The 27,576-nt window shown below is 43.6% G+C and overlaps 1 protein-coding gene across 1 annotated transcript in view; it reads left to right on the forward strand.

Moving 5' to 3' along the window:
- The window catches only part of LOC144806010 (phospholipase A2 inhibitor and Ly6/PLAUR domain-containing protein-like), a 48,373-nt gene that overhangs the window by 993 nt on the left and 19,804 nt on the right, over positions 1-27,576 (forward strand). The window contains exons 2-3 of the mRNA XM_078672468.1: positions 2,083-2,199; positions 3,338-3,493. Of these exons, the coding sequence (XP_078528594.1) occupies positions 2,083-2,199; positions 3,338-3,493 (273 nt within the window). The remainder of the gene's footprint in view (positions 1-2,082; positions 2,200-3,337; positions 3,494-27,576) is intronic.

The raw sequence follows: 27,576 nt of genomic DNA on the forward strand, positions 1-27,576 counted from the left end.
GAAATAAATATATTCCTCCTCAATCCCCATTGCTTGGCAAGGCGTAGCATTTCATCACTTTCCCAGGTTCAGAACTCTTACAGAATCTGGAAATGCAGCAAAATCCATGACAGAATTCATGGGAAAGCCCATGCTCCAATCATGTAACGACACCCAAGTTGAAATGTAACAGAATATAGCTCAAGCTAAAAAACGGTGATGAAACAATCCATGCAATGCTGTGAAATCAGGCTGTGTGAGGGTTTGTAAATATTACTGGAGCCTTTGCATTGTACATGCATCACTCTAAATATTTTTGGGTATATTTACAAGCCCCTTGTGCCACACGTACATAACTTTTTCCATGTTAAAAATGAAGCAAAAGCGGCGCAAGGCGCTTGTAAATAAGCCCATTTCTCCAAACATTTCCAACTTTCCATGAGTGCTCTAATGAACAACATTTTTTAATTATCTCTAAGCACAGAATCTTATAGTGGAAGGGTACACTTCCAGTCCGAAACCCACGCGGCACATTACAGAGATGGCGTTGCACTATAAAGCTTAGCAATGGCGGATGGCGAGCTGACAAGTGAAGGGCGTGCGACCTTCTTGAAAGATTATATAGACTGTCAAGGTGTAGCGTCTATTATCAAAGAAGGACATGCAAAGATAAGGACAGAGGACCATTCATCCCTGTTTAATAACAAAGAAACATATACATACCAACTAAGGCCTTCTGTAGAGGATCTTCCAAGTCAAGTACTGATAGATGCAACCACCTAACTTCATCATTAGAGATAGCAAAGGATAATTGTACCTATTACACCAACCTCTGTGACAGCACAAGACGTCACCAATAAGGTTCCCTCATTACTAGCAGTTTGAGTTTATCCTTTTCACTAGCTGCACAGATAAGTTGTACTGCCAGAGTACCCCAAGAACATCACAAATAGATCATCTTTCCCCTCCTTCCCTCCGTTTTTAAGCAATTATAAAAACAAGTCCTGAAGAAGGTGTTTAAAAAGCAATAGTACCATTGAAACGTGCGTCGGCTAAGAGATAGAGTGTGGCATCCCAGCTCACAGCACAGCTATTCAGGGTTGATCATATCACCTGGTTCTCTTCTGTACATGCAGTGTTGTTCTGGTGGTGCAGAGTATGAATGTGGTGAGTGTAAGAGACATGAGTGGTAGGTGAAAGAGGTGTGATTGAGTGTAGGGGAATTGCTGAATGACTGTAATATAATTTCATCACATGTGATTTCCAAAATATAGATGTGAATAGGATAATGTTTTAATTCAGAAGCCACAAATACTTCTGTATCTGGGAAAATTTCTTGCTAAGCCTGAAAAGTATAATAAACACAAAGCATAACGAATATAAAAAGTATATAAGAAGAAAATTAAATATAAAATACGTAATGAGAAATTAAAAAAAACATGTTTTTTTGTAATTCAATGTTCATGATGCCCCATTTCTAAGAAATCTTTGCCAGTATTTAAAGTAATTTAGGTCTAGAGGGAATTCTACTGTTCTAGTTCATAGTCTGTTGTTTATTTCCCCTGTTCCCAGACCTACTGAAATCAATTTTGCTCCAGCACAGAACGAAGAAAAACACAATATATTAGTCAAAATGGTGCTGTTCTGATTTCTCTCTCTCTTTGACACAATACAGCTCATCAAATGTGTTTGTGTCAATGCTTTAGTTATCTCAAGATCTTTGCATTTGTTGTCATCTATTTCTATTAGGCTCCGTCTGTCTCTATGTGCCTGAGTCTTGCCATTTGTGTGTTTTTATTGGTTTCTTTCTGTCTCATTCTGTTATAATCTTCTTTCTGCCTCAGTGTTTTCTCGCCTCTTCTTTAGCACCCTTGTGTTTATATTACTTCATTTTTCTGCTCTCCAAACAATTGGAACTCTCTGATACATTACCTATTTTCTGTTATATTTTGTACCACTAAGTACCAGAACTTTCTTCTCTTCTCCTTATTCCTAAAAAATTCCATGTGAAGTGTGAATGTGGCCCGCTCTAAGACTAAAGCCCCATACTTGTTTTTTACAGATATTGCTCGGATTTCTAGATTGCATTTCTTTTTCCTGCAGATTGCCTACTTTGCGAGAAGTGTCTTGCTAGCGGCACCACCCAATGCTCAGGTATCTTTAAGCAATGCCCTCCTGATGTCACTCACTGCGAAAAAGGAGTGGAGAATACCACAATTGGTGAGTGCCACATGCCACATATCTGTAACTCTGTCCTTAGGAGGACACTGCAGCTTGCACCACCTGTGGTCCTTGTCCGCACTGCCAGATACCTGTACCAACGGCACACCTACATGAGTTAATGAATAAATCAATGAATGAATAAATAATGATATTTCTTGAGAACATGACTACTCCATGGAGTGTTCTGGCACCGAGTGGAATGTAAAAGGGCAACGGAAGAGGGGATTATAGAGTGTAGAGTCTATATACCATTACTGTCCTGAATGTATGACTATACCAGGTGAACCAAAGCTGTAAGAAGGACCTGAGCAAGCACTTTGGTATTATTATTTTATTAATCCTATATTAAACACTTTTCTTAGGTGTATTTTCAAAAATAGACTAACAGAGCCACCATGTCGAGAGTTGTCATAAATGTGTGCCACTGTGAAATAAGTCTGGGTTTAAAGCACCAGAAAACACCAGCACAAATTAAGAACTGATTCTGGCCATTTAGTGGTTGGTTGTAAGGTGTCTCTGTGAACTTCAGAATGCTCTTCTGTTGTATCTACATGGCAGTAACTGATTGTGTAAAAGATGTAGGCTGGCATACATTCCTACCTGGGTCCCTTGCTTGTGGTGCCAGATGCCCTAACTCAGCTACACCTCACTAAGGAGGCCTTATAATGGTGTAACAGGGTTGTGGTGCTTGTGTTCCCTTCTGGAGAGTGTATTGACTTGCAGTTCAAGCTGGATTGTTCTCTTGGGTATCAGGTCAGTACTGATTTGCATAAGAACGGCTTCTTTTGTATGGAGTGGCACAGTTGGCATAAAAAGATGGGTTGGAAATCTACTGTGAGCTATTGAAAGTGGTTTAGAAGTGTGGACAAAGTTATACATGCATTTGAGTTCAAAATTAGCGAAATAATGGAGTAATCATCACAGGGGTAGGGGCAAAGTGTGACACCCCATAAAAAAAATGAGGAGGGATATTTGGTGCATAAACACTGAAATAAAAGCTATTTGAACACATTAAACCCTTACTTTTTCTTGGTTTGGTTGTTTCACCCAGACCCCTTAAAGGTAACCATATCTGCTCAGGAACTCATACTGAGATCTTTTTTTGTTTAATCAAAACTTGTATTTGTGCCAACAGGAGATCTTGTTGCTGTAACTGCGTTCAAGGACTGTATGAATCCCTCCAAAGAAGCGGCCTGTGGAAGAGAGCTTTACTTCCAAAACTCCGTGTTCACTTTCCGGATCAGTAGAACATGCTGTGACTCTGACTTCTGCAACAAAGGGGAGGTGGAAGGTATGTATGAGAGTGTGTGTATGGACTCTGAAATCTGTTACACAGGTAATGTGAAGGGTAGATGCAGTCTGTGACTCTAACATCTGTAACAGAGAGTCTGTGACATCTCTAACTCAGGGGGTGTGCAGGGTATGTTCTGTAACAGAGGGGCACGCAAGCCACGTACATTCTTAACTCTGACATCTCTAGCATAGGGGATGCACAGGGCATGCGTAGTCTGTGACTCCAACATTTATAACATTGGGGATGTGCAGGGGGGTTAGAGTCTATAAATTCAATATCTGAAACTGAGAGATTAGGCAGTTTGTTACTCCAACACCTTTAAACGTGAGGATGTTTAGAATATGTAAAGTCTATGAAACGGACATCTGTAAAGGAGGGGCTGTGCAGGGACATGCAGTCTGTGATTATGTCATCTCTGTAGAGGGGTTGTGGAGGGCCATGCATTCTAAGACATTGACATCTGTAAAGGAGGGGCTGTGCAGGGACATGCAGTCTGTGATTCTGTCATCTGTAAAGGAGGGGCTGTGCAGGGACATGCAGTCTGTGATTCTGTCATCTGTAAAGGAGGGGCTGTGCAGGGACATGCAGTCTATGATTCTGTCATCTGTAAAGGAGGGGCTGTGCATGGACATGCAGTCTGTGATTCTGTCATCTGTAAAGGAGGGGCTGTGCAGGGACATGCAGTCTATGATTCTGTCATCTGTAAAGGAGGGGCTGTGCAGGGACATGCAGTCTGTGATTCTGTCATCTGTAAAGGAGGGGCTGTGCAGGGACATGCAGTCTATGATTCTGTCATCTGTAAAGGAGTGGCTGTGCAGGGACATGCCGTCTGTGATTCTGTCATCTGTAAAGGAGGGGCAGTGCAGGAACATGCAGTCTGTGATTCTGTCATCTGTAAAGGAGGGGCTGTGCAGGGACATGCAGTCTATGATTCTGTCATCTGTAAAGGAGGGGCTGTGCAGGGACATGCAGTCTGTGATTCTGTCATCTGTAAAGGAGGGGCTGTGCAGGGACATGCAGTCTATGATTCTGTCATCTGTAAAGGAGGGGCTGTGCAGGGACATGCAGTCTGTGATTCTGTCATCTGTAAAGGAGGGGCTGTGCAGGGACATGCAGTCTATGATTCTGTCATCTGTAAAGGAGTGGCTGTGCAGGGACATGCCGTCTGTGATTCTGTCATCTGTAAAGGAGGGGCAGTGCAGGAACATGCAGTCTGTGATTCTGTCATCTGTAAAGGAGGGGCTGTGCAGGGACATGCAGTCTATGATTCTGTCATCTGTAAAGGAGGGGCTGTGCAGGGACATGCAGTCTGTGATTCTGTCATCTGTAAAGGAGGGGCTGTGCAGGGACATGCAGTCTGTGATTATGTCATCTCTGTAGAGGGGTTGCGGAGGGCCATGCATTCTAAGACATTGACATCTGTAAAGGAGGGGCTGTGCAGGGACATGCAGTCTGTGATTCTGTCATCTGTAAAGGAGGGGCTGTGCAGGGACATGCAGTCTGTGATTCTGTCATCTGTAAAGGAGGGGCTGTGCAGGGACATGCAGTCTATGATTCTGTCATCTGTAAAGGAGGGGCTGTGCAGGGACATGCAGTCTGTGATTATGTCATGTGTAACTGATGGGATGGGCACGGGACATGCAGTGTTTTGACTGACAGTTGTGATAAAAGGGATTTGCAAGGTTCACACAGTGTGACACTTCAGTGACATGGTGTGTGAGAGGTTGGCCTGGTATGTGATGCACACACATGTAAGTTGGCACCCAGCACCAGTCCAGACAACCAATATGGTGAATTTAGTGGTCTTAGACAGCCTTAAAAATGTCTCTGAGTAGTAGTTGTTGAGAGCAGCCTTCAGTGCAGATGGCGTGTAAAGCAGCTCGTTTTACTTGAACATGATCGTATAGGTATAGATTAAATGAAAAAGAACCACACAATGTATTTATATAAATATGTATTTATTATAAGACATTCACTAACACGTTTGGATATCTCCTAGCTGGAGATATACACAATACTCACAATACTTTGTAATAGAAACAGGTACGTAGAACATAATACACAGTGGTCGACGGGGGCCGCGTGCAGTGTGGTAACACTACCGCTGGATCAATAAAAGTCAATGGGTAAGTCGCGGTTGAAATTTTAAAGAAGAAGGACCCTTCCCAGTGGACCATGAAGAAATCCCTTGGAAGACAGTAGGTTAGAGAGCCACCCCACCCGTGGATACCTTAGGAACCAGGTTACCTGCACCAAGGAGGTCGGGTGCATAGTTGTAAAGTGGCGTCGGAAACCATTGTCGAAATCAATGAGAGATTTCAGGAAAATGCCACTGCTGGGGAAGGTGAAACTGTCCAGTAGAAGCCAAAGGTGGATTCGAGATGTGAAGAACCTGTAAGCAGAGGGGACAGAGTCTATGACACACAGGAGTGACCCGGAGGCACGGAAGAGGAATGCCCACTGATGCCGGGGGTTGCAGGAGGGCTGACAGTGACCTTAGAACTGCAGGGATGTGGACGAGGAGACACTGGAAGACCAGGAGCCATACATGAGCTTTCCTACATCAGATTTTGAGAGTTGAGGAATCAGTGTTTGGCGGGAGCATGTAAAAACATTGGTAAATGCAACCAGAAGGGAAGTTGAAAGATGTGCAATGTCTGGATCAGCAAGGTCCAGGAGACTCCAGTTTTAAAGAAACGCTGGATGTTTTGGGGTTGACGATGAGGATATCAGAAGTGACTCACGAGGCTGGACACACTCTCAACTGCATTGGTTCCAATATGAACGCAATGACGGTGGAACCCCCTGTACGGCAATCTTGGACCGATCATTATTTCATTGAATTTAGCCTTAAGATAGAGGGAAATGAGATAAAGATAAAGGAGACATCAAAAAAGGGCATATCCTCACCTTGTTGGGGAAAAATCATAGAGCACCCTGACCTTGGTGAATGGGTGAAGGAGAGCAAACCCGCTCTCTCAGGGAATACCACAATAGATAAACAGAGATTTGAGGGATGGATGACTGCGATCAGAAACCAGATTAAAAACCCAGGTAGAAGTTTTACATCAAGAAAAAGGAGGATATCTGCACCCTGGTTCTCATGTGAACTAAAAGAAATGTTGGATAAAGTTAGAGTTCTAGAGCGGAGGTGGCGACGAAACTATGGGAACGAAGAAAAGGAGGTATACAAGAGAGCAAGGAGGCTCTATCATGCCTCTATAAAAGGCGCGAAAGCCAAGTACTTCACGTCCCAAATTGAAGCCTCTAGCAATAAACAGAAATAAATATTTAAAATTGTTAACAGCTTTAGAAAGCCCAAAGTTTTGTTTTAACACACGAGATCCACCCTCCCAGACCCTCGGTGACGAGATAGCTAACTATTTCGTACAGAAAATAGATACCCTCATGAAAGACTTCCCTCAGTTTGAGAAAGAGGAGTTAGAGGATAAAACGAACACAAATATATACAAACCCTGCTGGGAAACCTTCAATCAAATTAGTCTGGAAGACACATACCAGGGGATATCTGCTATTAAGTCAGGATCTCCCTTCGATCCTTGTCCCCCTACGTTGCTTAAAGCAATAATAGAAGAGGTCAACCCAGGAATTAATTCTATCATAAACTCATCCCTCCAATCAGGTGAAATCCCCCCATAATGGAAAGTGGCAGCAGTTAGACCACTGCAAAAGAAGGTTTTGCAGGACCCTGCGACCCTTTCTAACCTGCGCCCCATCTCACTCCTCCCAGCACTCTGCAAATTAACGGAATTGTATGTTAATAAGCAATTTATGGCTTTTTTGGAAGAGAATGAAATTCTTCACCCATGTCAAGCAGGTTTTAGAGCACACATTCAACTGAATCTGCACTGTTGTCCTCAACTGAAACCATTCGAGCTGCATTGGATCAGGGCAAGATGGCAGTCCTGATCCTATTAGATCTCTCTGCAGCGTTCGATATGGTGTCCCATGCTATCCTTCTACATCGCCCAGCAAATGCGGGCATAGCGGGAACCGTTTTCGAATGGTTTAAAAATGATCTGGCACACAGGCGCCAGATCATTATGTTGGGAAATTTTTGTTCTGTGGAGAAAGTGCTGAAAACAGGGGTCCCGCAGGGCTCCAGTTTGAGCCCCACATTGTTCAACTTGTATATGGTTCCCCTGATCAAACTGATCTCTTCTTTCGGTATTAGTACAATTGCATACGCCGATGATACCCAGTTGGTATTGGTTCTTGATAAGAACCAAACCAATGCGGAAATGACCCTGAGGGAATGCCTATCGGCAACCTTTACGTGGATGACGAACAATCATTTAAAGTGTAACTCTGCGAAAACAGAAATTGTGCCTTTTGGACCCAATAACTGTTTTTCTCCTCACGACTGCTGGCCTAAGGAGACAGAGGCTCCACCAAAGACTATCAATGCAGCACGAAATTTGGGTATCAAATTTGACAACACCCTGTCCTTTAAACAACAAGCCAAAGAAGTGGCAGGTGTCTGCTTTAACATCATTAGGGGTCCTAGAAAATTCTTCGCCCTGCTCCCCCTGAGTGCCAGACGGACGGTTGCAGTGGCGCTGATAACATCTAGACTAGATTACTGCAAAAGTCTGTATGCAGGGTTAAATAAATCTGCCCTGCACAGACTCCAGATGGTCCAACATGCAGCCGCCAGAATGGTCCTCAGACGGCCCATAAAATCTTCGGCCTCTGCTGCATTAGATGCCCTACACTGGCTCCCAGTACAAAAGCACATCCTGTTCAAGGTCCTTATTTTCACCTACAGAGCTTTCCATCATCAGGGCCATTGTACCTGCGTAGGCACTTTATACAATATCACCCGACGCAGGAACTTACAGCCACATGCATCATTGTAGGAATTTGCGATTCCTAAATTGCGAAAATTAAGGAATCTCAATTTAGGAATTGCAAATTCCTATGCATTAAGAATTCGCAAAAGTTTTTGCGATTTCCTAATTTTCCTTATTTGCGATTCCTTAATTGCGAATCACAAATAAGGAATTGCTTTACATTGATTCCTATGGGCCTAGAGGCCCATAGGAATCAATGGGAAGGCATTCTCATTTTGCAAATTTGCAATTAAGGAATCGCAAAATGAGAATGCAATTTCAAGGGTGCAGGGGGGATCAAAAGGACCCCCCCTGCACCCCTGAAATGTCACGTAAGTACATTTTCTTCACACACATGTCCCAAGGGCATTTGTGTGTGTAAAATATAAGTTTCAAAAATGCATTTTTTTGCATTTTTGAAACTTTTCGCAATTTACCATGAAGGTTTACTTCATGGTAATATTCCCCTTCCTAATTGCGAATTCGCAAATTAAAAAAAATCATGCATAGCATTTAAGAAATCGCAAAATTAGCGATTTCTTAAATGCTAACGCAATTTGAGAAATCGTCAAAAATTGCGATTTCTTAAATTGGGAAAATTGAAAAAAAAATGATGCATCCCACAAAAGGTTTTTGCATTCGCAAACGGCCGAATTTTGCGATTCGCGCCGTTTGCGAATGCAAAAAAGCTTGTTGCACGTGGCCCTGAGATTCTCTACAGCCAATCTCCTCCTCGTTCCTAGATTTAGGCTGACAACCAAAGGAGGAAAATCCCTAGCAGTTATCGGCGCTAAAGCATGGAATAAATTACCCCACTTCCTCCGGGAAGCCACCACGGAGCAAAGGTTCAAAAAAATGCTGAAAACATGGATTTACACACTGTCAGACACAGGCTGCAAAGCCCTGCTATCATCCCTCCTCTCCAACATGGGCAGTCCAGCTGTGGTTATCTGCTGGTAATCAGGAGTCGCAGCGCCAAGATACTCCTTGGAGTGTCAGCGCGCTATAAAAATGTCACATCACATCACATCACATTACTCAACATAAGTAGGGAACTCAGGGTAGGCCCAAGCAATCAGGGGAGCCCAGAAAAATTCGGAGGTGAACCTCAAGAGGACCCACAGGCTGGTGGCACTGGAGTCACGGAGAACCTCAAGAAGTTCACTAAGAGATGCAGGCCCATGGTGCAAGTGATACAGTGGGAATGAAAATCTTAGTCACTGGATATGCTTAAGGTTGGGGCAACTTGGAGCCGAAACATATTGGTATAAAGAAGTGAACAAGCCTTAGCAATGGCAAGTCAACTCACTTCACAGGAGTATGGTTCCGGTAGCTCAGACGAGGGATACAGGCCTCAAAATTGGTGAGAGGACAGGGCAGGCCTTGTGGGATGTGAAGAATTACTATCTGTATTGCTGGACCTTTTTAGAGTCCGGAGGAGCTCAGGATCAGCAGACCGGTCAGCTCATTTGAGGTGCCTGCAGATGCAGGAATTTGACTTCTTTACTTCAAGGGAGATTCCTTCAGGTGTCTTTGGTGCCCACAGGCCTTGAAAGGTTCCTTTTTGGTGCACAGGCATGGAAGTTTGGGACGATTCAGGGGTCCCTCCCTAAGGATGGCTAAACAAGGGGGAGGATACTCCCCTGTCCTTTGTCCAGTCTCGCACCAGACTATGCATGGAGGGCAACAAGTGTGCCCTGCACGCAGACTATGTTGTGGTGGCAAGCAATCCCACCCGACCGCAATATAATACACTCTATCTGGGAGGTGGTCACATTTTTCTGTGACAGGATGCCGATTGTTCTGCCTTCGCCTGCTCAAGCTCAGCTCAGCAGCAGGAGGGCAGAACTGTGTCTCTGGGAGAAAGCAGCCATGTTGTGCTGCCTGGGTCTGGAAGGCTGTTACCAGAATCTCTGTGGACCTTACGGAGGCCCTTTCCAGTGCTATGATTCCAACATGTTTGATACCAAACATGACATGGTTTGTTGCAGCCAGTATTGAGATGGTCATCGCAGAATGACGCAGTGCCCCTCTACATGTTATATGGCTCTCTCACTTACTACCCAGGAAAATGGACTCCAAAGGCTGTAAGGGTGTCCTGCTCATGGAAGGGCACCTCCACACTTAGACCCGAGCACCCTGCCTTCAGGATTGAAAAGGCCTGCTGTAGGGGTTACTTATAGGTTTCAAGCGCAGTGACACTAGATATAAGAAAACGTATGCCTTTACATACGCTACAATGGCATGCTCATTTTGAATGGTCTCCCTTAGGTGGGATAATGCATGTTTCAGCCCATGGGGGAACTCTGGAATACCTATGCCCTGGATACCTTTGTACCATATAATAGGGAGTGATCAGGCTACCCCAGTATTCATTGAGGGGTGTACCTAAGTACTTACCATAACAATTCATGGGATAAAGCAAAGAGACTAGGGTCCTGATTAGCAGGATCCAAGTCAGACTAGTCAGAAACAGCAGTACATCAAGCAAAAAGTGGGGGTAACCATAAGAATCACATTTTACTTTCCTACATAGAATATAAGGAAGGAGTGTATATTCTGTGTCTTTGACTCCAGGAACATTGGAGATGGGCATCATATTTAATTGCAGGAACTTGAAAAATACCTAGACTTCACTTAGCAAGTGCTAAGACTTCTCACCGATACTGTTCATTACTCTAAATCACTCGTCTTTGCTCTAACACTCAACACCAAAATCAAGAGCATTCAAACCTCTGACGGTTGTGAATCAAAGCACAACACAGACATCAATAATTTCAACTTTCACATAGATTGACCCCATGAAATCTATATATGCATTTGAGATGTCATCAGTGATGTCACTGACCATGTCATGAATTATGTAATATGTGACGTCATCAGCAGTGCATTGCGGGGGCGCAAGTTATAGTTAGCTGAACTAACTATAACGCTGGAATTTCTCTGGTTTTGTATGAGTGAAATGTCCAACTAACTATAACGACTCTGAAACCTATGGCTCTTTCAGTGAATTTCTAAAGTTTTTTTAAATGCTAATTTCTAACTATAACGTGCCTGAAACCTATGTGTTTTCTGTGAATTTCAAAGGTTTTTTAAATGTGATTTTCTAACTATAATGTGCCTGAAGCCTATGTGTTTTTGTGAAATTAAAAGGCTTTTAAATGCTAATTTCTAACTATAACATAGCAGCCGCGTTGGCAAAGTGATGGAGAAAGGTGAGCGTGGCCTTCAAACAACTTTTAGCAAAATCCACTGTGTGGGATTTAGCAGACGTAATAGGAGGGATAGTGAGCCCCAGACGTCAACCTTGGGGGCAACTACCCCTTTTATTTCCTGCAGTAAGTCCCACACAGTAGGATTGCTAACTTGTTATATCAGGCCCACCCCCACCCTCCAGCACTCTGCAAAGGTGCCCCTGGTGTCTTCTAAGTAGGGGGATTAAGTCCCCTTGCATCCTGAGGGTCCATGGGGGCAACTAGCCCACCAGGTACCTCCAGTAAGCGCAATAAAGCTACATTGCAGAGTGTTGTAAAAAGGGGTGTGGCCTCAGACCACCTCTCTGCAACACAGCTCTGTGGCACTTACTGGAGGTACCCGGTGGGCAAGTTTGCTGAGTGCTGCAGGGAGGGGGCAGGGCCTCATGCACAAAGCTGGCTTTTTTGGCGGTTCAAAAGGGGGGCTGTGTGGCCCCCCCTCCTTTTACATTATCTGGTCCCCAGGGACCCCGTCCTCCAGGGCCTGCCCTTTTTTAACTTTTTTTGTTTGGTATTTTTAATTTTAGAGCAGGGTCAGGAAACCCCCCTCCTTAGGCCTCTATTGGCCCGGCGACCCCATCCCCGGAGCTGTGCTTCATTTAACAAAATAATAATAATATTGAAGGGGGCCCATTGTGTTGGGGAGCATGGGGGGAGCCCCAATGCACCCACCCTCCCACCAGCTTCAGGCTTCCTGAGGGAGCCGTCATTGCTTTTGAGCAATTGGAACTGCTGACATGCAACTCCCCTCGCTCAAAAACAATCATCTGCTTTGCTTCAATGAAGCGAGAGCAGGTTTCCATGCCACGCGGCTCCCGTCCTGTCATTGCAAATAGCAGTGTTCTTGGGGTGGCGGTCCCCAGGGCATCAAGGGCTCCAGGAGGGGGGGCGCATGGCTCCCCTCCCAATGTTTAAAGCCCGGGGAAGGTGGCCGTCCCCATGGGCATAATGGACACCAACATTTGCATACAGAGTGCCCCCGAGAGGTGGTGGGTCCCGGTGCATGTGGGGGGCTCTTGCCCCACACACTTTAAAAAAAATATATATATATACACACAGTCCTGGAGAGGTGGCATTCCCCGGGGCTGTGGGGGGGAGCGTGCCCCCGGCTTACAATTGATAAAACCCCGGGGAAGTGGTGGTCCCCGGGGCAGCATAGGGGGTGGGACCCCCATGCATTATTTTTATAAAAAAGCCCACTGGGGGGCTAATGCTTGTGAATAGGTCGGCTAGGTCCATAGATAACAATAATGTTAGCCCTAACACCTCCCTCATTAATCGAAACCCAGACATGTTGGTAAGTGCCCTGGAGAACTGTATCCAGGTAGATTCACAGTTCTATCACCCACAAACCTACTATAACAAGGTTGGCTTTTGCCTCTTGGAATACAGCGGCACAGCACTCTAACATATCATCAGCAGATTGTTCAGCGTTTATAGAGGACCATGATATATGGGCCTCACAAGAAACATGGTCACTCAATCAAATCTATCTCTCAGGTTATCTAAATGTTTCCAAACCAACCCTTGGTGGACAAAATGGCAGACCCTCAGGAGGGCTTACCATATGTATCAGGCAGCACTCTGGCTATAGGGTTGAGGAGGTACCAATCGATAACCCTGATATCATGGCTATTCTCTTATGCCCGAAAAATCCGATGTATTAGTAATTAATATATATGCAAGAGGGTTGGTGGGTGGTAAATTATCAAACACCATCTCTCTACTCAATAGCTTCTTAGACAACAACATGGGCAGTAGTAACCTGGTGATTGCAGGTGATTTCAGCTGGTCATTCAAGCCCCTTGATTATGAGGATGGCTGCCTTAGTGCCGAGGAGGACGTCCAATGGAGCTTCCTATTCCTAGACTTAGCACCGACAAGGAAATGGACAGAGGCTGTACTTCAATTAAAAGTCCTGTGTCTGGAGGGGGGCATCAGGGCGGTTAATGGGAGGACCCCCTCAGATACGATGGGTTCTCATACATATTGTAATGGGCCAAGAAGTAGTCGTATTGGCTACTTTTTTAATAACCTGGAGTTACGGTCTTCTCCTATTGTCATGGTGGTCCATGAGAGAAGTGAAAGTGACCACAATCCTCTGTTGTTAACATTGCAGGTATCTGGTTTCCTACAAAAACAGACACAGATAATGGAGAGGGTGACTGCAGATATTATTCTATGCAATGACCTCCAAAAAGTCAAATTGGCCAGGATTTTTTAAAATGACACCTCATTAGAGCAAATGAAGGCAGCGCTGGAGTGTACATTATTAGCACTACAAAACCTAGACACGCAGGATGATACTAATGCTATCATTATGCAAGCTGTGGTAAATAAATAATTAATTACCGGTACTATTTTTGAATACATTAATAATAACAGATAGCTCAATAAATAAGAGGCAGGATCCGAGGAATCTGAGTCGAACGGGCTTTATTCAGGCAAAAAGGGAAGGGACTGGATTGGGACAGCCTGAAATAAAATAGAGAGGCAGCTGCAACGTTTCATCAACAGTACAAGGTTTATATATAGTAAAACATCATAATTACATTACATACAGAAGGCGTAACTAGTGACAAGCGTAAGATAAGAACACATGGGCGTGAAAAGAAGGCGTGCACAGGGCGTGCACGTAGACATGTGATGAGAACGTCACAGAAGTGTCATGAATGGGCGGAAACATGGAGGGGGCTACCTGAACTGCTGGGACCTTTAACCTAGTCGTGCGCGCAAACGGGCCATGACGTGTTACCGGGGAGAACTGGGGGCTATGACTTCTGCACTAGAAGAGGAGACTAAAGTCTGCGGTGTCAGGACGACATGTACCTATAGCATATCTGGTATCTGGTGTTTGGAGTACATGTTGATAGAATCTAGAAGTTATCAGGGCAAAGGCTACTTGACACTAAGGCTGGTGCATGCATATATTCTACATGTATTGCGTGTGCTATGAATCTTCTATGAATATTAATACAGTAACTCTCTTGCATGGAGACAGAAAGACTAGACCATAGCTGGAGATGTTTATGCGGTTCAGTAGCTTAGGAATGTGAAGACGAAAAGCTGAACTGATAACTAGAGGCATAACATATTCTTGGCAGACAGGCAGGCAGAGCCAGGCCGGGCACCGCGCTGCTTGGCAGGAAGTAAGTGAAGGGTCAGGGATGCAGGTGGGGGCTGCATCGCTCCTCGGAGTGGGTTCAGGAGACTGGAGTTTGAATCTGGTGTCCGGGCCCATTGAGGCCTAGAAACGGGGACAATGCGGTGAATTAACGTGCACACTGTAAAACGTGGCAACATAGGCCTAATACTCGTTGCTTTCACGAGAACTGGAAACTGGCATACTAGAGTTGGACACAACTATAATTGCGTCTTTAATCGATCATAGGGGGATATATGCATATCGATCATGCACATATAACATAGGATGGGGAACACGTAGGCACATATAACAAGGCAAAATTCAATTTTCCTCAAAGCCCAAGAAAATATGTTTATCAAACTAAAATCCTTCTTCGTCAAATCTGAAAAACCGAATCGAAGGGACAATCCGAAGCCTGTAAACTGGTACAATAAGGCTTGTAGTGTAGCCTACAAGCAGCTGTCCCTAACCATTAATTCCAAAGTAATCGGTGACATTAAATATGCACTGAAATTGTACAAAAGAACCCAATATAAAGCTAAGAAGGAGTGTGATGAACAAAGATGGCATGCCCTCCTCCAGGCGAGCAAAGAAAAAGGTATGCACACATTTTGGCAGTTAGTGAAATGGGGTATACTATCACCCTTAGAGGCTGGTTTTCACCCACACGTTAGCACTATAGACCAGGAGTTAGGTTCATATTAATCTACTGGGGAGTCGTAACAATAGCAGGAGGAACCATACAAGCAGCATTTATCAAGCTCAAATCCACATTTGACTTGGTCCCCCGCAACAAGTTATGGGGGGTATTAAAAGATGTAGGGATGCCGTTAGAATTACTATACCTTGTAGTTAAGCTGTACAAGTCAAATTTTGCACAGTTCCGGTGGGGCTCCCAGGGTAACCTTACGGACAGGTTTCCAGAATCTAAAGGGGTTCGTCAAGGGTGTGTTTTGGCTCCAACCCTATTTTCGTTATTCATAAATAGGGTTCTCAACAATTTTTCCACCCACCCTATTGACACTCCCTCTCTTGCTGGTATGAAGGTACCCATACTTATGTTCGCCGATGATACCCTTATTATCTCAGAAACACAAGCAGGGTTGCAGGGTACACTGAAAAGATTTAAGGATTTCTGTGGTGACCATGAGTTGGTGGTTAATGTGGAGAAAAACAAATTTATGGTCCTCCACAAACAAAAAGTGATTAAAGGGAGGGTTTTATGAATAAGGTACAACTTGAATAAACTGACTTATTTACGTATTTGGGGATTACTCTAAGCTGGAATCTAAACTGGAAGACACGGATCGACGTGATGGCCCTTAAGCTCGCCCGAATGACAGGAGCACTAAAAAAAGAACAGAGACTCTCTCAAACGAGGCCAGTAGGGCCCAATTTAAAGATTTATAATACCAAGGTTAGGGACTCAATGTTATATGGTGCCGAGCTCTGGGGCTTTGATAATTTGACATCTTTAGCTACAGCCCAGAATAAATTTGTCAGAGCCCTCACTGGTCTCCCGAAATCTACCCACTTAAGCTTGTTTACTCAGATCTGGGTTGTGGTACCTTGGAGAAGGAAGCCCGTTATAGACCTTTAGCATTCTGGAAAAGGCTTTGGTCTAACCCGGAGTTGTCATTTTACGCAAAAGCGTTAAAAGATGTTAGAGAGGCTGATTTATCATGTAAGGCCCCTTGGTTACAAAAGATAAAGTTCACACTGGTGAACATGAGTGTGAGACACCTGAGGGAGGATCCAGCAGGTAGTCCCTTTCCCTATAAAAAAGATTTGAAGGAAGCACAGGATTACAATCAAAGTAAATAGCTTGCGATCCTCTAAGAATACCTCTTTGTCAGGCATTTTCATGGAGCACAAACATGATACCTTGTTTGAGGATTACTGGGATTTTTTATCCAAACCCAGAGACAAGAAGCTATTCCACCATTTAGGGTAGACACACTCACTGTTAAATTGTTCACACTGAAATGGCATAATCCATCGGACAAGAAATGTGTATCCTGTCCGGAGCAGGATGAGTCAATTCTCCATATTGTATTTGTGTGTCCAGCATACAAGTCCCCCAGGGACAAATGGCTAAAGCCAATATGCTCCAACCTTGGTACCAGGTCAATCAATATAGCTCTCTGTATACTGAAGACCAATACTCAAGAGCCCATAGCAATAGCTATGGCCAAATTATTGAGCTGGATGTGGGGTATTTGTGCTAATAAGCTGAAGAAGCAAGAGCTAATGAAACGTAACAATGCTCACATAGAACCATGATTACAGTCTTTGTACTTAATACATTCTGCTTAGTGGGACCTGTTTTTATACTCATTAGGAACAAGTCTGATTAAATAAAATGTTTTAGCATTTTATGAAATGGAAGTATGTACTTGAATGGCAGTTAAGTAAAGTAGCTACACCGATGTGCTTCACTGTTTGTATTAATCTTTTAACCCCAGTTCTTTGTTTTTACTTTGTCATAATCATGCAATGTATATATTAAGAGTTACATTGTGTATTTTCTAGTGTAGTCATTGTACCATAGCACTTGTACCTGAATCTATTTTAACTTTTCAGTCTTAATGTAATACTGTAAATATTATTTGTGTCTTTTACGCTCTGAACGATCAACATAAAGACTGTTTTGACTTTGACTTTGATATATGACTTTGACTGTCACCCCCCGGGGCTAGAGAAAAACATGGTTGGGGGAGGCTTCAAGGCCCCCAAGCCACGTGGACCACCACCCTTGGGGTTTTATGTATTGTGGGAGGGGGCTGCGTGGCCCCCATCCTGGAGCACTCAAGTGCCCTGGGGACCGCCACTCCCCAGGGCTGGCTCCTGCAGTGCCCCGGGGTACGCACGCCTCCCATAGGAAACTTGGTTTGGATTTTGAAAGAGAGAGCAGGGAAAGATGCTTTTTTCCTAATCCAAAGCAGATTGCTTTTCCACATGGGTAGCTGCATGTTAGCAGTTAATTGTGAATTCCCATAGAAGCCCATGTTCTGGTGTGAACATGGGCTTATAAGGGAATGCTCTAAGGCATATTATCAAGCCCATTATCGCACCTTTAGTGGCAGTTTTCTGCCGCCAAAGCGGAGATAATTATAATGCCATGCTTTATAATATGCCCTACAGTTTGCTATAGGAGGGCGGGAGCCGCGAGACTCCTACCCTCTCATAGCAAACAGCAGTGTCCCGGGGGTCGGCACCCCAGGACACTGCAGGAGCCGGCCCTGGGGAGTGGTGGTCCCCAAGGCCCTTGAGGTCTCCAAGATGGGGATAACGCAGCCCCCTTCCCACAATACAGAAAGCCACAGAGGTGGTGGTCCCCGGGGCTTGGGGGTGTCGTTGAGGCCCTCACCACTATTTTTGCAGGGGGACATTTGAGCCCCCACAACCATTTCTTTTATAACCCCTGGGGGTGGCTCTCACTCTTGCATAGCAAACAGCAATGTTAAAAAAATCTTCCGATGAGATAACACAGGATTTTGAAGTCCATTTTTGCCGTTTTTGTTGTACTTTGCTGCCGTTAAAGCGGCGACGATTTTAACAGCGTCTTTGTAAATATGCCTAAAGTTTCGTAATGTCGACATTCCCATCTCCCATTTAAATAGGCACAAAGTAATTATTGAAGTGCATTGTGAACCGTGCAGCAACACTGTTTAATTGTAATCAATACAGAATTGAAAGAGTTGTGTACTTCTTTTGCTCGTAATAAGCATAGGGGCAGAGTTATAAGTTCATTGCGTTACTATTGCATCACTTTTAAGAAGGGGCTTGTAAATCTGCTACACAGTGGTCTGTCTTACTTTGCTTTCCCTTCTGTCATGCAGAGGATCCTGGGTAAATGTAAAAGGTTTTTGTACACTCAGTACCTTTCAAGCCTACCCCCAAACTCCTTACTGCCTGTTACAATAGTATCAGTTAATGGAACACTTAAGTGAGCACAGAGGTTAGAAGTTCACCACACAATGTTGCTAATTGAAACAGTTACTGTGCTGGAGTTTTAAAAGTTTTCCATATGAAACGTTAGTCGTAGCTATAGACTCTGGTAAAGAACTGGTAAAGCGTTTGCCTCAGTATTATACTTCTACTTATAAATATCATTCCCATTTTTAAATGTTTTCTAAGTATATGATTATCACACTAAATAATAGTGAAATGTTGTCAGAAAAAGACGACTTATATACTTTTTTAAACTTTTATTAAAACAACAATAAATAACTAGAAACGTAACTTTAAGATAACAATATAATTAATAATTAGAAACATAACCTTAACAAAACAATATAATAAACAAAATGTGATATGGACTCCAATAGAAGTAGGGTAGGAAATCTGCAAAACAAAAATGAAAAAAAGTGTTTAAAGTTAGATCGATGTGACTGAAGGAGTTCAAAGATTACAAGTTAAAGTTAATTTACACGTCTGCAGTGTGCCTAATACATTCCACCTCTCTTATAGGCCCACGTTCAAGAGGTGTCTGTACAGAAGTGCCTACTGCGTCAGATTTACAGTATGGACCAACAGGTCTTTAAAATGATTCAGAGATGAGATAGAATTAGGGGAGAGATCAAGTCATTATGTAGGACAATATTCTTTGGGGCTTATTTACAAGCCCATTGCGCCACTTTTGCATTACTTTTCCCATGTTAAAAATGATACAAAAGTGGCGCAAGGGGCTTGTAAATAAGCCCCTTTATTTCTAACAAATTTAATCGGAGGCATTGTGTATCTAGTCCTCTTTGCTTACCTTTTGTAAACACTGTGGCTAACAGAGTTCACAACTTGAACTCAGCGTTGGTTGTACACTGCAGACTGTATTACATTCACCCTTGATGTTTTTATCAGCAGAGTGGATAGCAACATCCATACATTTAAAAGAGAAAGACAAACTATGTGAGAGAGAAGGAGAGAAAGAAAGAGAGAAAAAATGGCATTAAAACTGAAAGAGAGAAAGTTATAGATGGAGCAGTTAATACTGGAGAACATCTTTGTAGCTCACACTTTTGCCTCTGGTGTGTGTCCAAGCACATGCCGGTTCATAGTGCACCCTCTAGTTTAGTGATCTGACAGATAGTATAGAGTTAGTAAAAGCAGAGTATATACAACTGCACACGTATATTTTTACTTTATGTCTTTGTAAAGAAAGGATACTATATTTTACCAGCTACCGCTGTAAGGAAGTGTGCGTGTGTTGTTTTTCTTCCAAAGTACTATATACCATGCACTCCCACAGCATAGCGGTGACTTCACAATAGGACTCCTAAGTTCAGGACTCCTACACTGAGAAAGATCCTAACTTTAAGACTTTCGATATTCACAGAAGGCATTTTGGAGTCCTAAAGTTAGGAGTCCTAACTATACTAATCCTAAACTGTGAAAAATCCTAACTTTAAGACTTTCGGTATTCACAGGAGGTATTTAGGAGTCCTAACTTTACTACTCCTAAACTGTAAAAAGTCCTAACTTTAAGACTTTCGGTATTCACAGAAGGCATTTAGGAGTCCTAAAGTTCAGACTCCTAACTTCTGTGAATACCGAAATGAGTTAAGTGCCTTCTGTGAATACCAAAATGAGTATGTGCCTTCTGTGAATACCAAAATGGTAGTAAGTTTAGGATTTTGTCTTAAGTTAGTTCTGTGAATCGAGCCCTATATATGTCCATATTTCATTCCACATCTTCAAACTCACCGGATTGTAATCATTAATGTACTTCGATTCTTCTGTTCTTTTTTCGAGTGATGGTATGCCTCACTGCTGACATAAAACTGTTCACTCTTCCTTTGGAAATCACTGGACGTAGGAAGCCAAATTGACATTTTGTGTAAAATGTATCCTTTGACTCATATTTCCGTTGACAATTCTTTCCACATCAATGACTTCCAAATGCAAATACGCTTCATTATCAACGGGAGTCTGGTGCTGTGGTCGCTGCCACGAAGTTGGGGGTCACTGCCATTCAGGACTCAGGACAAAGTTCCACATATGGGATCGGCTTGTGTTGAACAGGGTTAGTGGCAACACGTGTCACTGGCTTGTGTTAAACAGTGTTAGTGGCACCACATGTCGCGGCTTGTGTTGAACAGGGTTAGTGGCACCACATGTCTAAAATTAGAATTGCGAGCTCTGCTGCCCGCAGTCTAGACTTCTTTTGAGTGTTTGTTTGCACTTGAAGATGAATTTGGTGATTGTGTGTTTTGTGCTGTGGTCGCTGTCACAAAGTTGGGGTCACTGCCATTCAGGACTCAGGACACGGTTCCACATGTAGGATCGGCTTGTGTTGAACAGGGTTTGTGGCACCACATGTTGCTAGGCTTGCATATGGAAATATGCCTCACAAATCGATGGGAGTCTGGTGCTGTGGTCGCTGGCACAGACCTGGGGTCACTGCCATTCAGGAAAATTCGAATTGTGAGCTCTGCTGCCCGCAGTGTAGACTGCTTTTGAGCGTTCGTTTGCACTTGAAGATGAATTTGGTGATTGTACTAAAGCTATACTGATATAAAAAAAGCTCTTGAATCAAGGATACTAAAAGGATATTATGTAGGTTTTAGGCCTCTGATAGTTACTTTCCTAGTGGACTCTGTAATTAATGAATCAAGACTTAATTTTAATTGTGAGCCCTACTAACCTTAGCGTAGGCGTATCATGAAAAGATGTAATATGAATAGAATACTCTGTCGAAGTGTTGTCTTTTATGAGTACAATCTTGTTGATAGAAATGAGCCTTTATAATTCGAATTGCGACCTCTGCTGTTCGCAGTGTAGACTGTTACTGAGTGTTCGTTTACACTTGAAGATGAATTTGGTCATTGTACTAAAGCTATAATTGATACTGGACTGCGTCATCTGCAATCGTGAGTCTATCTGATTTGTGAGCCCTGCTGACCGCAGTTTAGGCCACAGGTAGCGGTGAACAAGGGCCCACAGCCACGTGCATAGGTTGGTGGCCCCACCGGCCTGCGTAGTTCAGGTTCAGTGTCGCCGGCCTTGCATATGGAAATATGCCTCACAAATCGAAGGAAGTCTGGTGCTGTGGTCGCTGGCACAGACTTGGGGTCACCGCCATTCAGGACTCAGGACACAGTTCCACATGTGGGATCGGCTTGTGTTGAATAGGGTTAGTGGCATCACGTGTCACCGGCTTGAGGTGAACCAGATTAGTGGCACCATGTGTTGTAGCTTGCATTGTGCAGGGTTAGTGGCACCATGTGTCACCAGTCTTCTATATGGAAATACGCCTCACTGATCGAAGGGAGTCTGGTGTTGTGGTCGCTGCGACGGACTTGGGGCCACTGCCATTCAGGACTCAGGACACACTTCCACATGTAGGATTGGCTTGTGTTGAATAGTGTTAGTGGCACCACGTTTTGCCTGCCTTCCGTATTGAAATACGCCTCATTGATCGAAGGGAGTCTGGTGCTGTGGTCGCTACCAGGGATTTGGGGTCACTGCCATTTAGGACTCAGGACACCGTTCCACATGTGGGATCTACTGTGCTGATAATGCGTTGTCCGGGCAGGCCGTACTGGTAACAATGTCTGTTGCCTACTGGACTGCGTCATCTGCAATCGCGTGTTGCTCCGAATTGTGAGCCCTACTCACCACAGTGGAGGTAGGAGGCAGCGGTGAGGAAGGGCCCAAAGGCACGTGGCGTTGACTTGAGCAATGTCTGTTGTCTACTGGACTGTGTCATCTGCAATCGCGACTCAATCTGAATTGTGAGCCCTACTCACCGTATTGTAGACTGGAGGCAGCGGTCAGGAAGGGCCCAGAGGCATTTGGCGTTGAGTTGAGAAATGTTTTTTGCCTACTGGACTGCATTATCTTGAATTGCGACTCAATCTGAAGAGTGAGCCCTACTCACTGCAGTGTAGGCCAGAGGCAGCGGTCAGGTAGTGTCCAAAGCCACATGTTGTTGACTTGAGCAATGTCTGTTGCCTACTGGACTGCGTCATCTGCAATCGCGACTCGATCTGAATTGTGTTCCTTGCTGTCCACAGTGTATATCGAAATAAGTAGTTTGTACAGACATAAATCCATGGTGCTGTTCCACTGGGGGCCTGTGTGGCAGAAGCCAGCGATCAACTGAGGAGGCTGGTGGTCACGATGGCGGCTTCATGGCAGGGTGAGGGGTGCCGCCCTGGCAGATGCTTTGGCATTCCCACAAGTAAATCACGTCCAGAGCACCAACCTATTTATTTATACTCCTACCCTGAAGTGGCGTACGTCGGATCAGCCTACTCAGGTTACGCACCAGTAGTATTTGTACACATGGAGAGGTGTGTGTTCTGCATACTGTGATGTGTCCAGCACATCACTGCTACATTTTGCATTGTGTGCATTTTTATTCATGGGTGAATTGCTTCCTTCACATATAGTTTGTTCACACCTGTCCCAATATTCAGCTATTTTGTTTGTTTGTTCTGTGCTGCCTTGGTGGTACGGGGGTCCAGAAAGTGGTGGTGGGTTTTGTGGCATTTTTGGGTGTTGGGGCTGCCTGATCAGTAGGTCCATGACATGTGTAGGTCTTCAGATGTGGCTCTGGGCTGGGCTCCCTTTCATACTGTATGTAGTTGTTTAATAGTTTTAAAAAAAGAAGACATTATATAGTTTAAATAACAAATAAAAAAATTACAAAAACTATTTGCCAGATATTAAAGTTACAAAATATAACTTTTTTTCAAAATTACTGGGAAACAACATAGGTTTTATCAACATTATAATTAGAAATTAGTATTTAAATACCCTTTGAATTTCACAAAAAATAGGTATTAGGAACATTAAAGTTAAAAATGAGTATTAAAAAAACGTTCAAATTTACTGAAAAAACGATTGCCACATTTCCCGACATTAAGATATTATATGGTTTCAGGCACGTTATAGATGGAAATTAGCATTAAAAAAACCTTTGAAATATACTGAAAATACCATATGTTTCAGGCACATTATAGTTTGAAATTAGCAGTTAAAAAACCTTTGAAATTCACTGAAAAAACCATAGGTTTTCAGGCATGTTGTAGTTAGAAATTAGCATTTAAAAAACCTTAGTAATTCACCAAAAAAACCATAGGTTTCAGACATGTTATAGTTAGTTGGACATTTCACTCATACAAAACCATAGAAATTCCACAGTTATACTTAGTTGAGCTAACTGCAAATCGCGCCCCAGCAATGCACTGCTGATGACGTAAAATATTGTACCATTCATGACATGGTCAGTGACATCACTGATGGCATCTAAAATTACATCACTGATGACATCACTGTTCCCTTCTCCCCATGGAGGACCTTGATCTTTCTCATGGGTGATGGGGCAGCTTCCCGTATTCCTCACCCCACCGCTGGGAATCCCAGGAAAGGCAGTCACCAGTAGGTAGTTATAGTTAGAACCTCATTTCTACCCAAAACGTTTCTTTTTTTTTTACCAATATCTTTAGCGCTGTTTGACGAATCTTCGCAACTTTTTCAAAACGAATGATTCACTCAGGTCAGCTCCTGCCTTAAATGTTTTGGGGTGATTCGTCAAACAGTGGCCGTGAAAAAAGGGGGGTCCCAAAACACGTTTACTCTTCCTCCATGCTAATTTCCATGGGATATTTAGACAAAGCTATGGCTCAAACTGCTGAACGGAATTACACCAATTTTGACTAAAAGCTAGGTATTGGCCCAGAAAGTGTGATACACTTTAAATTGTATAAATCTATTCAGTAGCTCCTGAGAAATTAAAATATATATATATATATTGACATTGATATCTGGGCATCAAGGAGGATTCACAAACCCTCCCGAGCACAAGCTTCATTTTGATTGGCTGCCAACAATCCAAACAAGAATGCTCAGTCCCTCTGGGACCCGTGGTGAAAAAAGCATGCTATAAATAAAAAAAATCTGCAGAATATGCGCTGGGTGCGTGAATCCTGCAGAAAAAGAAAACCGAAGTGCGGTCTCCTGTGCTTTGTTTACTTAAGCCCCAGATCCAGGGGGCAATCACAAAAGATAGTAAAGGGGCCCGCAGGGGCCCTTGCAGCCCAGGTGACAGCCACCTCCCCGGGGCTATGCTGATTATATGCAGGGGGCACATAGCCCTGGGGACCACCACCTCACTGTGGCTTTATTGTAGTTAAAATGGGTGGGGGGCTCATGCAGCGCCCCAAGCAGCCATGGGGACTGCCACCTCCCGGGGCTTTAATAATTAAATGTATGGGGGCATGTGCCCCCCACAGCCTAGGGGTAAAAATTACTATTGTAATTCCAGTGAGTGCAACAATAGGGTAAGTGTCTGATAGTGTAAAGGTACTATGCATTGTAATGGTATGCGTTGTAATGACTTGCAATGTAATACCTGCATTTTAGTGACATGCATTGTAATGACATGCGTTGAAGTGACATGCAATGTTATGGCTGCGTTGTAATGACATGCGATGTACAGGATGTTGCGATGTTATGACTGCTATGTAAAAGTAGTGTGATGTAATGACTGTGTTGTAAAGGTTGTTTCCCCTTTAGTGTACAGGAATTATGTAGAGTGGGATTATTATTTATGGGGAGTAATTATGCGGTATGGTAGTCTGTGTTGTGGATTGGTAACCTCAGGTTTAGGCTTCCTTGTTTCCATAGAAGCAAAACTATGAACTCCATGAGACAAAAAAAGAGGAAATCACTGGGGAGCACTTCTGGACCTAGTCAGAGGTATGAACAGGGCCACTGGAATCTTGTGACTGCACCGACTTTTGCACAATTATACATTTTACGCATTAGCCACATAATCTATCATCTGCTGCCTAATCTGCAGATTTGAACAAAAAAGCCTCTCTTGCTTCTTTCTGCACCATTCTTGCGTCTTTCTCCAGCCCTGTTCCCCCTTTCTACATCCTTGTTGCTTCTTTCTGTACTTCTTTTCTCTTTCTATACCCATCTTATCACTTTCTGCAACCTGTTGCTCCTTTCTTTACCCCACATTCCTCTTGCTGTACCCCTTTCCCTCTTTTTGCATCCCTCTTGCCTCTTTCTGTACCTTTGTTGCTTCTTTCTGCGCTCCTCTTACTTCTTTCTACACTCCTCTTGCCTCTTCCCCACCCCCTATTCCCTTTGTGCACACCTCTTGCCTCTTTCTGTACTTCTTTTGTTTCTTTCTGCAGCTCTCATACTTCTTTCTGCACCCCATTGCCTCTTTCTCCACCACTCTTCACTCTTTCTGCACTCCTGTTGCCCCTTTCTGCATCTCTGTTCCTTCTTTCTGCACGTCTCTTGCTTATTTCTGCTTCACCCATGCTTCTTTCTGTACCCCTCATCTCTCTTTTTGCACCCCTCTTGCCACTTTCAGCACCTCTATTCCTTCTTTCTGCATTTCTTCCATTACTTTCTACACCTCTCTTGCTTCTTTCTTCACCCCTCTTGCTACTTATTTCTCCCCTGTTCCCCTTTTGCATTTCTGTTGTCGCAGGGATTCTGCTCCTACCAGGAACTGCGCATAGAGACTTGGAACCTTAGTGAATTAGGGTGTGCCAAAAACTCACCTTAGTAGCCAAAATCCCCTACCAGACTAGCAATCAGTGTCTCATTGGTTCTAACAAACTCCCAATGATTAGACAACCCAGAACATGGACTTAGAACACCTCAGGTAACGTGGAACACAAGAACACTCTTTTGTTATACTATCATACCATTCCAAAACGAGGAGAAAATGAAGACACGTGCAAGTTTGAAATATTTATTTCTAATGCAGTGTTCTCAAGCGCAGTATCTTGGCTAATACAAGCAAACATATTATAAGCAACAAGGTTGCCAGCATAGTTACTAGTCCATAAAATACAAAGGGTGAAAGCATGTTAAAATGCTAAAGGGAAGAAGTCTAAATAGCACCTCACTCTTACCCTCCCTTGCTAGTATATGTTATTATATTATAGAAGGTCTCTTTGGGTTTTAGAAGGGTGGCCAGTGCCTCTGGTCTTAGTAGAAAGGGATCACATCATCTTCTACACCAACTCTCTGCATACAAATATTCATAAAGTGTGTATGCATGCTCTGCGCACTGCATGATTAAACGCACCAAAAGCCAGAGTTGACCACAGCTGCCTATGTGTTATCTAAGACGTGTGCTGATCAGATCGAACAACAACCGCTGTGTTGAAATAACTTTGAAGTCCTCTACACTCACTGTTCAGACATAGCTTACTAAGCAAAGCTGATACATACTATTCTCGTGTGAAGCAAAATATTCTACTAGGCTCAAAGCATTAATAACAATATGTGCCTTGTTCCAAAGCAGCAGAGAAGTAAAATGGCATTTAAACTTCTAATAAGTTCATGCTAACTTAACACAGTGTAAAAGCAAAGCCTATCTACATGACACTGTTGCTTCCTGCGGCACTTCTCTTGTCTCTTTCTCGATCCCTCACCCCTCTTTCTGTACCTCTATTCCTTCTTTCTGCAACCCTTGGGCCTTTTTTTATACCCCTCTTCCCTCTTTCTGTGCCCATCTTGCCTCTTTATGCACCTCTGTTCCTTCTTTCTGTACTTCTTTTGTTTCTTGTGGCTACTCTCAAGCTTCTTTCTGCACACCTCTTGCTTCTTTCTGCACCCTTCTTGCCTCTTTGACACACTGCTTCCCTCTCTGTGCACCCTTCTTGCCTCTTTCGGCACCTCTGTTCCTTCTTTCTGCAAGTCATTGTTTATTTCTACACATCTCCTGTTTATTTCTGTATCCCTCTTGACTCTTTCTCCGTTCTTATTCGCTTGCGGATGGGTAGCCAGTGCAGACCTTGGAAAAGTGGCAAAGAGGTGGTCCTGGCAGGAGAGTTGGAGACTTAGGGC

Source organism: Lissotriton helveticus, assembly GCF_964261635.1.
Source record: "Lissotriton helveticus chromosome 1_1 unlocalized genomic scaffold, aLisHel1.1 SUPER_1_unloc_4, whole genome shotgun sequence".
NCBI classification, from domain to species: domain Eukaryota; kingdom Metazoa; phylum Chordata; class Amphibia; order Caudata; family Salamandridae; genus Lissotriton; species Lissotriton helveticus.